Genomic DNA, 13,221 nt, shown 5'->3' with positions numbered 1-13,221 from the left:
AAGAAATGGACTCAAGTGCTATACAGTTCTTGGGTTCCTTTACTTCCTGGTAGATGATTAAAAAGAAAAAATATTCTAGCTCATATTTAGACTGGCAGAACATTTAGAGCTGCTGAGATATTTAGGTAGCTAGTGACTGCTATACCACAAATTTCCTACACTTACACATTTGGGGTGGGCTAGGGAAATTTTAGAAGATGATGTTTTAATGTGTAATTTTATTGTTTTTAAACTGATTGTATTATTGTACATCGCCCAGAGTGGCCGGGTGACCGGCCAGATGGGCGATTAAGAAATTTAATAAATAAATAAACTAGGAGTTTAAAAAGGCAAGAGTGGTCCTGTAACATTTACTTACTCGACTGTATTCCTGTCCACTTTTCCTGTCATATTAATGCCATAGAACTGCTGCATAGCAGCTATCGCAGATTTCATTGTCTCTGCAGTGCGCAGCACCGACATTCTGGGGTCAGTTGGTGGAAGATAGCCGTACTTTTGCAACCACACCTAAAATGACAAGGAGAATTTGTATTAGAAAGGATTTACAATCTATGATTGCCAAGTAGTCATTTAATTAAGCTTTTAATTCAAACATAAGAGGTGCAATTCAGAATAAATTAAGTTTGCTTAAATCCTGTTGAAATCAAGGAGAATTAAGAATGCAATTAAGTGCTTATGCTGCAGTTATTCGAGTGGGGTGCACATGCTTAGATGGCACACTGCATTTATAGATGGCCAGCATAAAAGAGATGCTCTTCTGCAAGCCTTATTGATAAGAATGGGGGCTGCCCAGAAGCGTCAGTTAGAAGGCAGTACCACCTGTTTGTATAAAGCCTGTTTGTTTGATTTTTAAGAATGTTTTGCAACTCAAGCAAACTGTCCTGACATCAACACCCAGTATTCTTGGTCCAGTGGCCGCTTTAGGATCCACTAGGGATGTACGAAAGTCACTTACCTTTTTGACGGGGTGATTCGCGGTGGGGGGGGAGGCGCTCTGCACCTCCCTCCGAAATCCTAACCTGGCCGGATCCGCTCTGCGGAGATTCCGCAGAGCCGCCGGCCAGGGCCGCCCGCAGCCGGACATCCGGCCTCTGGGCAACCTGCAGGCAAAAACAAAACAAAACACGTACACAAATGGCAGTGGCTATGGTGGCCGCCATTTGCATTCCCTTTTTTTCGCTGTTTTAGCCTACGTAAATATTTACGTAAGCTATTATGGCAGGGGAAAAAAGGAACGCAAATGGTGCCAACTACTCTATTTGCATTCCCCTTTTTTTCACCGTAATAGCTTACGTAAATATTTACGTAGGCTAAAACAGCGAAAAAAAGGGAACGCAAATGGCAGCTGCCATAGCTGCCATTTGCGTATGCTGTTTGGGTTTTTTTAGCTTGCCATGATAGGCTACGAAAATACTTACGTAGCCTATCGCAGCCTCCGCAGGGCCGCAAATGGCGCAAGTCAAATGGCACAAGTCATTCGCAAGTCAGCGCAGACGGCAGCAGGTTAGTGCTCCGTTTCATGTGCCTTTCATGGGGGGGGCGGGGGCTTCGTTCTGCCATGGATTTTGGGGGGCCGAATGCACTGGCATTCGGCCTCACCAAGATCTGTGGCGGAATTCTCTGATATCCCTAGGATCCACTGTCAAAGATTATGCTTGTTGGGACTTCTGGTTGGAACCTTTCAATGGAGGAGCAACAGAATCTCATCTTTGAAGTCACTTTGAGCACTTAGAGTGACTGTGATGTGCTGTGTGTGGGAAGGGAAAATTCCTTCCTTTCCTAGTTCCAAGCTCAGGAGGAGGAGGAGCTGGAGCACATATGTAAAACACTTGCCTTCAGAGGTATAAGAGCACCTTCAAAGCATAGTGTGACATGGATGTGCCTCTCTCCTCCTCCAGAGCATGGAGCTGAGGAAGTTAACATAGTCCCCACAGTCTCATTGCGCCCCCGAGTCACAGAAGTACAGTGAGACTGCAGGGACAATCCCCTGCCCTATGTTCCGCTTCAGACTTAGAGAGCAGGGCTGGTGTTCATTACATTCATCAGAGGGGAGAGTGATGCTTACCATGGTAAGCAAATGTGTAGATCCCTGGCTCTCAAGCTATCTGGCCCACAGCCCCAACAGCTATCTCCTTATGAAAGGGCATACACAGAGATAAGACGCATGGACTGAGAAACTGGGTCCGGATGTCATGATAACCCACAATGGGTTAAATAAGCCACGATGGCTTATCGTGATGTCTGTCAGGAATTATTTTAACCCACAATGGTTTATTTGGCCAAAATAACCCACTCTGATAACCCACGGTCTACAGTAGGGGTTATTTAATCCACTGTGGATTATTGTGTCATCTGCCAAGCACCCTGGGTTCTTTTGGTCACCTATAGAGTTGTGCGGCAAAAGCAATTCAGATCACTGCTGCTCTGCTCCTCACAGGTGTTTTCTACAGAATGGAAACACCTTAAATCATCTATTTCAGCACTGACTATTTGGGTGGGGGGACATGCAATTGAGAACACCAAAAGGCATCTATGACAGCAATGGCTATGGGGGGAAATCCACAATTGCATTTTAGTGCTATAGTGATTTAGTAATATTGAGGTTTTCATGTTGTAGCGCTTTAGTAATATTGAGATTTTAGCACTATAGCACTTCAGCAGTATTGAGAATAGTTAAAAACCTGTGTGTCAGATATTGAGAACACTTTAAGTCATCTATGCCAGCAATAGCTATGGGGGGAAATGCACAACTGAGAGTTCTGATGGTGCATTGAGTACCTTCTGACTATGACAGTCTATGTGTGAAGTCTGGTCCTGATCCTGCAAACTTCCAAGGTGTTATAGCTGCCACCCTCTTTTTGGTGCACACTGGAATTTTACTCCTTGTAGCCCCTGCTGCGATGTAATGAATGGATGAAACACTGCCACTGCTCGGGTGGGAGGACTGCAGTGGGACAACGGGCGAGGAGAAGGGTCAGATTAGGCATAGAAGCTTAATAAACTATGCACAGTAGCTTATTAGTGTCAGGAGCGTCCTAGCTGCCTCTTTCAGTCCCCACCAATAGCCTACTCAGGACACAGACAACAAGGATTGTTTCCGAGACTTTATTCCTTTATTACTTTATGACTCTTTCAGATACTAATCACTAGCGACAAAGCAAGGAACAGCACTGGGGAAAGATAGTGGAATAGCCTAAGCTCCAGGTAAGGCAGTTGGTCCCCGTTTGAAGGAGAACCACGGGAAGACCCTGAACGTATGGGCTATGGAGAGATCCTCCCTCTTTCCCTTGGGTCCTCGGGATGCGACCGTTGTTTGAGCACCAAACGAGCCTCCTTTCTGCGCCCTCCATCAGTCGTCGCTCCCTGCATCTACGCCGAGCATCCAACAAGCCCCCCTCCAACTAGGGATAAACGAAAGGGACTTACCTGGTCCCGCAGCTTGCTTCGCGGTGGGGGGGAGGCGCCTCGGTTCTCCCCCCGAAGTTCAGGCGAGGGGGGGGAGGCGGCCCACCTCGCCCAGCTGAAATTCAGGCCGAGGGGGAGGCGCCCCATCCCTCGCCACCGAAATTCAGGCCGGGGAGAAGCACCCCATCTAACCGGCCGCGAAAAAAAAAGTAAAGTAAAAAAACAACAACACACACCCGTGATAGGCTACGTAATGATTTACGTAGCCTATGACGGCTAGATTTCCAAAGTCAGCCGTGATAGGCTATGTAAATCGTTACGTAGCCTATCACGGGTGTGTGTGTGTGTGTGTTTTACTTTCCTTTTTTATTTTGCAACGGCGGCGGCGGCAGCCAGTCAGTAGACCGGCCGCCGCCGCCGCCGCCCCTGCCAAAATGCCGCCGAACCGCCGCCGGGACCCGCCGCCGAAAGGGACATTCGCACGAGGTAAGTCCCATCCCGGGGGGGGGGCAGGGGGCCAGCGGAGAATTTCACCACCAATTTCGGGGGGCCGAATGCGTTGGCATTCGGCCTCCCGGAGATTCGTGGAGAAATTCTCCGCCATCCCTACCTCCAGCGCTCTCTCACTGCCAGGGTCACTATCTATCCCAGGAATGCTGGCAGGAGGAATCTCAGCCAGCTGCTGTGCTTGTGAGAGATGAGCGAGCTCCTCTCCCACAGATTGCTGTTCCTCCTCAGAATCAGAATTGCTCTGGGGCTCTATTGGCTCAGTTTCCACCCTGACAATTAGCCCAGTCGTGTCATGGGGCATCATGGACTATGTAAAAAAAAAAAAAAAAGCTACTGTGGATAGCTTATTAAGTCACCATGGCTTAAAGTGACATCTGAACGTGGCCAGAGTCATGGTGGTTCAGATAAAGCTTGCCTAGCTTTCACTAAAGCAATTCATTGCAGAGGAAGGGAAATTACTAATTTCCCATGTTTTTCCAGCAGTTTATATCCTCCTTCGGAATACATGAATCAGTTTTTGGGTTGCATATTAAAATTACCCACACATCCCTCATTGCCTGGGAGTTAGCAGAAACCAGATTCCACTCCAGATTGAATCTGGTTCAGAAACAGCTGATCTCAGAGTCTGGAAAGAAAAATACTATTATCATGCTCTGTCCTAGAGACCGAGTTGCTATTGGTCTAATTCAAACTTTATATATATATATATATATATATATATATATATATATATATATATGATGTCCTTCAGTTATATTCTGAAATGCCCAGGGTAGTCTTCAAAAGGAATAATACACTTAAATACAATGTAAATGTAAATACAAAAACTTAATAAGCCCAAACTCACAAAATGAAAAACAAAGATAAAACATTATGTGGGACTAAAATAGCATCTAAAACACTCAGGATAATTTTTTTTAAGGTTCTTGGCTGACACAGAAAAGTGAATAAGGTAGGTGCCAGGCAAATCTTTCTGGGGAGGCTGTTGTGCGGCTGGGGCACCACTATCAGAAGGCCCTCTCTTTGGTAGGCGCCCACCACACTTGAGATGGCAGGGGCAGCCACATCTTCATGGAAGACTTTAATATATGATTATGGAGGTACATATGGAGACAGGCTGGTTGTTGTTGTTGTTGTTCAGTCGTTCAGTCGTGTCCGACTCTTCGTGACCCCATGGACCATAGCACGCCAGGCCTTCCTGTCCTGCGCTCTCTCCCGGAGCGTGCTCAAGTTCATATTCATTGCATCCGTGATGCTATCTAGCCATCTCATCCTCTGCCGTCCCCTTCTCCTTTTGCCTTCAGTCTTTCCCAGCATCAGGGTCTTTTCCAGAGAGTTTTCTCTTTGCTGGTCCTAATCCATGAAGGGCTTTAAAGCTCAAAACCTGCACTCTAAATTCTGCACCCAGAAACAGTCTGGGAGGCAGTGCAGTTGGCACAGCACAGGCTTAATATGATCAAAACACCATGCCCCACTTAGTAATCTAGCAGCCACATTCTGGACTGACTGCAGTTTCTGAACCATCTTCAATGGCAGCTCTTTGCAGAATACATTTCAGTAGTCTAACCTGGAGGTTACCAGAGCATGGATAACTGAGGCCAGGCCATCTCTGCCCAGATAGAATCACAGCTGGTATGCCAACTTAAGCTGGTAAATGGCACTTCATGCCACAGAAACAATACGCACTTCTAGTGGATCCAGGAATACCCGCAAGCTATGAATATGTCCCTTCAGAGGAATGGAACTCCCATCTTCTAGCATAGGATGTATGCCACTTCCTTGAGCAGATGATCCACCTACTCATAGTACCTCCATCATGTCTGCATGAGCGAACAGAGCCGTCTCAGTGTGAAAACCATGCTTCAATCCCAACTGAAATGGATCTAGAACTAGGTTCTCCAATGTCTTCCTATGTCTGGCATGTCTTGGATTTCTGGTCCAGCTCTTGGACTAGACTCTTGGCTTGTTCTCTAGTACTGCTTTCTGGTTTGGCCTCAGATCCTGATTGCTCTTTGGTCCTGACTCTCTGTTCTCAGATCCTGACTCTCTCCAGACCACTGACCATGGCCCAGCCCTGAAAATAATCTGGAAATCTCTGCTGGGTGGCACTGTGAGGGCACAATGGTGTCACAGAAAAGAATGGCTTCTTTGCCAACATCACATCCACTGTCCACTTTCAGACAATCATAACTCCATATAATAAGCTGAGATATGCACGAGCCTTTTCCCCATGCACAATGTTTTTGTGATGCCCCTTTCCTCTTCCCTTCTTGGCATTCTGTGCTAAGCCCTACGAAGTTTTTAGTTAACCTTAGTTTCCTGATTTGTTTAAAACTGGTAGACTATGATTATCAAGTTCAGAACAACAAGCCAGGATCTTAAACCACAATTTGAAATTGGTTTAAGATCTCCCCCCCCCCGCAAAAAACAACAACAACTGATAACCATAGTTCCCTGGATCAAAAAAACAGGAAACTATGTTTGACTAAATACATTAATTGTGGCGTACTGAAAAGGGAAGAGGCTGTATTTGCAAGGACAAGGTTCATTCATATTTCTTCTTATTAAGCTATGATATGATTGCCTGAACGTAGCAAGTAAGCAGGCTTGATAATGAACTTTTCGATTGTGAGCCTGCGGGCAGGGACTGTCTTCTTTGTTCATTGATTGTAAGCCGCTCCGGGAGCCTTTTTTGGCTGAGGAGAAGATAAAAAATACAATACATAATACTCTGACTAGTGGTCAATCAGATTCACAGCAAGTCTTCTCTTCCACCACTTGCTCTCTAGCCATCTTACGCCTTGAAATCTTCCTATGGCTGTCCCACAAGTATGTCATTAAGTTGCAGCTTTAACAGGAAGCACTGGTTTGAACATGAGGCCACTAGGACAGCTGTTCAATAATCCATTTATTATTTTTTGCCTAATCTCTTTCACATCCCACACAAAAATGTTGACTGACTCTCGATTAAGAAAGAAACCACGCAAGGAACTAAACCCCTTTTCCTCAATGATATTTCCTTTTTTTCCCCTCCCTAGAACGTTGTAATATTTGAGACTGACGACTTTAGGGTATGTTTTGGTTTTGTTATATTTTTGTTGGTTTAGTTGAAACTCTCAAAAAAAATTGATTAAAAAAACCAACAATATTTCCTTTTAACAGAAAATGAATCCTGTTGGGAACAACAACCTAGGATTTCTTCAACATAGAACAGAAACAGCCATGCTGATACCCCACTAAGTGTTGTAGACACAAGAATCATTTTTTAAAAAATACATGGGATTATCTTCTGAAATATTTTCAAACAACCCCCCCCCCAAAAAAAAACAACAACCCTGGAATAGTCAACATTCAACACTCTGAAATTAGTTGTGCAATTCTTATACAGATTTCACCATTATTTGCAGAAGTAGAATAAACATAGGAACTACTTTTAGTAAATAGCTGATATGAAGGCTGATAGAAAAATAAGTTTGAATTACTTGGCTCTTTGGTCAGCCTATGAAGTCATATTATGCCATGTAGAAAACACACACACATCACATTAACAACCTATTAGCCGAAGCAGCTTCTCCCATTTTGTTATTAAAAACAGTCTAAACACATTTGCATGGTAAATACAAAATGCACTAACAGATGGTGGTGTGTTAGTTTGGAAAGACTTGTGAAGGGGCAGTCCACAGAAATGAAATCAAAAGGTCAAACTGCAAAGTTCCTTTGGGGAAACAATTATTTAAACTGAACTTGACATTTGGTTTTCCAATCTATTTCATAAAATCACTCTAGGCTTACTGTTTCCAGTGCTTCAAGTCTGCATCTGCAAATTTAAACTACTGCCCTAAAATTTGCTATAAAAACACAAACCTTTTTTTATGCTCTGTTGCATCGCTCTTTATAGGTTATCTTTCATCTATCAGCTTTACTCTGTCACAGTCTAATTGTATGCATTTTTGTTTGGAATATCTCTAACTCCAATACTAGTATGTAGTTTGGAACCTAATCCCGCAGAGTGCAATGATACTCAGTGGTGTAGTGGTAAATTTTGAAGTGCAGACATTCATCATGACAGGGCCCATAGCCACACCCCCAAGGAGAGTCCAAAAGTGCAGGCAGCCATGCTGATCCATATCAACAGAAGAGTTCTAGCCATTTTCAGCTCCATCCAGAGCAGGTCTATGTAATCGGTCCTAATTACCCATTCAAGACCAAGCCACCCCAAAATACTTTGCATTATAACATGGAAGAATATATTGGTGGGGAAATTCATCCCCCCACCCCCAGCTGCTTTGAGGAGTGCGGCTAAGCTCAGAGGGAACAGGGAGTTCTAAGGATGGGGCAGGGGGAGAGAGATGATGTCAGCATCCCTGCTCATCAAAAAGTGTCAATGCTGCATCCCTGGCAGCCCTGTCTCCACTACACCACCGATAATGCTTGCATATAAGGCCAGATTAAGGCACAAGGCAACTGGGCTGCAGCCTAGGGCTCACTATCTTTAGGGGTCCATGAGTGTGCTCGGCCTGCCTCCAAAAATGTAATGTACGCATCAATCAGTTTCTACAGCACAGTATTTCATTTCTGCCAGGTGTTGTCATGGGCTCTCCCTAGTCTGCATTTACTGGTCATGTGCACAAAAAGCATGACAGAGAGACAGAGAGGAGAGAGAGACAGAGCATCTAGACTTTCGACTCAGAGCCCAGAGTCCACTGCCCAGATATGAGTGGGCTAGCATTCCATATGCTTTTAAATAAACAGATGATGATGATGATGATGATAGAACAACCTGTCATTTTGGTTTATAAAATATTTGGCCACCTCCTGATATGCATTTGAATGAAACTTCCTAACTTGGTGTGCAGTGCCATTGAGATTAAAAACTGGGGTCCAAGAGAGGAAACTTGTTGGACCAAAACATACCATTTGAGGACATGTTAAGCCTTCGTCAAGTGTTAATCATGTCAAGGGGCCACCACTAGTCCAAAGAGCCATGGGCCCCACTGCTTGCCCCACCTGACACTGCATGGCTTTCCCAGTTCTGCCCCCCAATGAACACATGTCAAGCATGAACGGTCGCACTGGGAAAGCTCACACATCCATCCAGGCTCAATGTGTGGACGTCAGGAGCAAAGCTGGGTAAGGTGACTGACATTGAAGGTGGGGTGCTCACGTGATTAATGTGTAAGGGGGCTTTAGAATATTTTGCTTCCAGGGAAGCACTGAAGAGGATGTTCCATTATGATATATACTCCTGCACCCACATTGTTGCTGTACATAACATCATTTTTGTTGACTCTGTGCATGCCTGAAAATACCACATGTGTGAGTTCAGAATTGGGGCAGAATAGGGGGCAAACTACAGACTGCTAATCCAGGGCCTTATCACAGCCATGATCTGACCCTGCTTATATTACTCCCCAATAAGTGATATTGGCACAGGGTGGCAGCCTCAAAAAGACAAGTTTGGAAACAAGTACACTCTTTCAAAAGTTTACGGTTCCATTTGAAATAATCATTTGAAAAATGTTTAAAACTAATTTAAAAATAAAGATAGCATATTATATTATCATATCTACAAAAGCCATTTTTGAAATTTTGCAGCATGAAGAAAACTCTCTCTCTCGCACACACTTTCATTGGTGCCTATGGCTCAGTGCCCACCAACTTCAATGGAAACAGAAATGGGTGCCAAAGTAAGTGAATGGAACAGAGGTAGCCTTTATGCAATGGAAGATTATTGCCTCTCCCTTCCCTTTCACACCTTTTCAAAAACTAATCATATCACCACTCCCCCTAACACGTAAGTCTGCTATGTCTAAGTTCTGATCCATCCATTTTGGTAAACAGAACTAATGAAGGGTTTTATTCATTCATTAAAAAACCCACTAAAAATCCTTCAAGCGTTTGCAAAAACATCACCAGTCCAGAATATCTGCGCTTACGCCCAATTTGGTGTGAAGCAATAATGTCCACTTCTTTTCTCAAAAGGAAGAGTCCTTCAGCCTACGTGATACTACAAAGCTCTTTTTAATTCAGTGTTCAGTGTCATAAAAAGGTCAGATTATATTACTACAACTAACTGTTTGAGCTTTGAAAATGCATTGTAGAGTTCAGCATTCCATTCTTCCCTTTTCAGCTCTTTGATATCTATAAAGTATGCTAATAGTTTTGACCTATAAACCCTAATTACATGAATTAGTGTCCATTGTTTCAAAGTCAGTGTACTGTACCCCACAGACTCAGCCTTCCAAACAAACAAATGAAGCCTTTTCACTGAGCTCTCTCAGGCAGTGGCCTCTCTCTCCTCAGGCCAGAAGCAGTGGGTGTTGCCCTAACCACTTCCTGGTCCCTCCCAGGAAGCACAACCCACTCAGGCCAAATCCAGTACTCCTTTCATATTGTTACATCCACCTCCTATGCCACATTCCTTTATGTATGACGTATTTATAAACTGAAAGCAAATAAATCACTAGTATCCATCCTAGAGTTCTCAAAGAACTCAAATATAAAATTGCTGATCTTCTAACCAAAATATGCAATATGTCCCAAAGATCAGCCTCTATACCACAGGACTGGAAGATGGCCAATGTAACACCAATTTTAAAAAAAGGATCTGGGGGGATCTGGGAAATTACAGGCCGGTTAGCTTAACATCTGTTCTGTGTAAATTAGATGAAGGCATTATTAAAAATAAAATTAGTAAGCATATAGAAGGCCAAGCCCTGCTGAAAAAGAATCAACATGGCTTCCTCAAAGGTAAGTCCTGCCTCACTAACTTTTTAGAATTCTTTGAGAGTGTCAGTAAGCAGACATTGTTTACTTGGACTTTTGACAAAGTCCTTCACCAAAGACTCCTGAGCAAACTTAGCAGTTATGGAATAAGAGGACAGGTCCTCTTATGGATCAGTAACTGGTTAAAGAACAGAAAGCAGAGAGTAGGAATACATGGCAAATTGGAGGGAAGTTAACAGAGGGGTCCCACAGGGGTCTCTATTAGGACCAATGCTTTTCAACCTGTTCATAAATGATCTGGAATTAGGAGTGAGCAGTGAAGTGGCCAAGTTTGCCAATGACACCAAATTATTTAGGGTAGTTAAAACAAAAAAGGATTGTGAAGAGCTCCAAAAGTATCTCTCCAAACTGGGAGAATGGTCATCTAAATGTAGGGATGTACGAAACACTTGCCTGGTTCAGCACTGGGGCATCCACGGTGGAGGGGAGGCATTCCATCCCTCCCCCTGGAATCCTCCATGGCCAGCTCCACTCCACAGCAGGTCCGCGGAGCCACCGGCCGGGGCAAGCCGCAGCTGGAGTTTCGGCCACGGCTGGGCTACTGTGGCTGCAAACGGCGGCTGTCGTAGCAGCCACCATTTGTGTCCTTCCAGGCTGCTGTGATAGGCTACATAAGTATTTACGTAGCCTATCACGGCAAAGAGCAGGGACGCAATCGGTGGCTGCTACACTGTTTGTGCCCCTGCTCTTTGCCGTCATAGGATACGTAAGTATTTACGTAGCCTATCACGGTGAAAGCAGCCACACAAACGGTGGCCGCTATGCCATTTGCGTGGCTACCTTTACCGTGATAGGCTACGTAAGTATTTACGTAGCCTATCACGGCAAAGAACAGGGACGCAAATGGCGTAGCGGCTACCGTTTGCACCCCTGCTCTTTGCCGTGATAGGCTACGTAAATACTTACGTAGCCTATCACGGCAGCCTGGAATGACGCAAATGGCGGCCGCTACAATGGCCGCCATTTGTGGCCACAGCAGCTGGCTGAGAGACCAGCCGCCACCGGAGCCACCGCAGGAGCCGCATCCACCCCAGGTAAGTTTCATCCCGGGGGGTTTCTGTGGAGTGGCGGGGGGTGGGAGGCCGTTCTGCCATGGGTTTCGGGGGGCCGAATGCCAGTGCATTCAGCCTCACTGAAATCCGTGGCGGAATTCTCCGCCGTCCCTATCTAAATGGCAAATGCAGTTCAATGTAAGCAAGCGTAAAGTGATGCACGTTGGGGCAAAAATTCCAACTTCAAGTATAGCCTGATGGGATCTGAGCTAGCAGTGACCAAACAGGAAAGAGATCTTGGGGTTGTGGTGGACAGCTCAATGAAGATGTCAATCCAGAGTGCAGCTGCTGTAAAAAAGGCAAACTCCATGTTAGGCATAATTAGAAAAGGAGAATAAAACTGCCAATATCATACTGCCTTTATACAAGTCTATGGTGCAATCGCACTTGGAATACTGTGTACAGTTCTGGTCACACCACACCTAAAAAAGAATATTGTAGAGCTGGAAAAAGTGCAGAAAAGGGCAATTAAGATTATCAAGGGGCGGGAGCATCTCCCCTATGAGAGAAGGTTACAGCAGCTGGGATTGTTTAGCTTGAAAAGGAGGATAAGGGGAGACATGAAAGAGGTCCACAAAATTATGCATGGTGTGGAGAATGTGGACAAGGAGACATTTTTCTCCCTCTCTCAAAGTACTAGAACCCAGGGTCATCCTATGAAGCTGATTGGTGGGATATTCAGGACAGATAAAAGGAAGTACTTCTTCACACAGTGCACAGTGGAATTATGGAATTCGCTAACACAGGATGTAGTGATGACCACCAATTAGGATGGTTTTAAAAGGACAAATTCCTGGAGGAAATGGCTATCTGTGGCTACTAGTCTTGATGGCTATGTGCTACCTCCAGGACCAGAGGCAGTGAGCCTATGTATAGCAGTTGCTGGGGAACATAGGTGGGAGGGTACTGTTGCACTCAGGTCCTGCTTGTGGGTTCCTGGTCAACAGCTGTTTGGCCACTGAGAACAGAATGCTGGACTAGATGGACCCTTGGTCTGATCCAGCATGGCTCTCCTCCTCCTCCTCCTCCTCGTTATCATTATTATTATTAATTACATTTCTATACCGGCCTACAGCCGAAGCTCTCTGGGCAGTTTACAGATTTTAAAACATTAAATACAATATAAAATTTCAAAGCCATTTACATCAAAGCACACAGACAATATACAAAACCAACATATAACTAAAAACAACTTTGAACTGTCAGTCATAACTAAACACACATCCAGGACCGATTAAAAAACTCATCATGTGCTGCCAAAAGCCTGGGGAAAGAGAATGGTCTTAACCTGGCATCAAAAAGATAATAATGTTGGCACCAGGCACACCTCATCGGGGAGCTTGTTCCACAGATGGGGGGCCACCACTGAGAAGGCCCTCTCCCTCATTCCTGCCTTCTGAGCCTCCCTTGGAGGAGGCACTCAGAGGAGGAACTTAGATGCTGAACTTATCTTATGTTCTTATGTAAC

At 44.8% G+C, this 13,221-nt stretch overlaps 1 protein-coding gene across 2 annotated transcripts in view; it reads right to left on the bottom strand.

Moving 5' to 3' along the window:
- MMP16 (matrix metallopeptidase 16) overlaps positions 1-13,221 on the bottom strand; it is a 274,133-nt gene that overhangs the window by 155,068 nt on the left and 105,844 nt on the right. Inside the window, exons 2-3 of one of the 2 annotated variants that reach the window (XM_084848020.1) lie at positions 956-1,100; positions 359-507 (exon numbers count right to left, since the gene is read on the bottom strand). In XM_084848020.1, the coding sequence (XP_084704146.1) occupies positions 359-507; positions 956-1,084 (278 nt within the window). In that variant the 5' untranslated portion in view covers positions 1,085-1,100. The remainder of the gene's footprint in view (positions 1-358; positions 508-955; positions 1,101-13,221) is intronic. The other variant, XM_084848019.1, reaches the window with a different exon arrangement.

Source organism: Heloderma suspectum, chromosome 4, assembly GCF_057233095.1.
Source record: "Heloderma suspectum isolate Gila_16-S chromosome 4, 16-S_ref, whole genome shotgun sequence".
Lineage (NCBI taxonomy): Eukaryota > Metazoa > Chordata > Lepidosauria > Squamata > Helodermatidae > Heloderma > Heloderma suspectum.
This window is presented reverse-complemented; position numbering and strand designations above follow the sequence as displayed.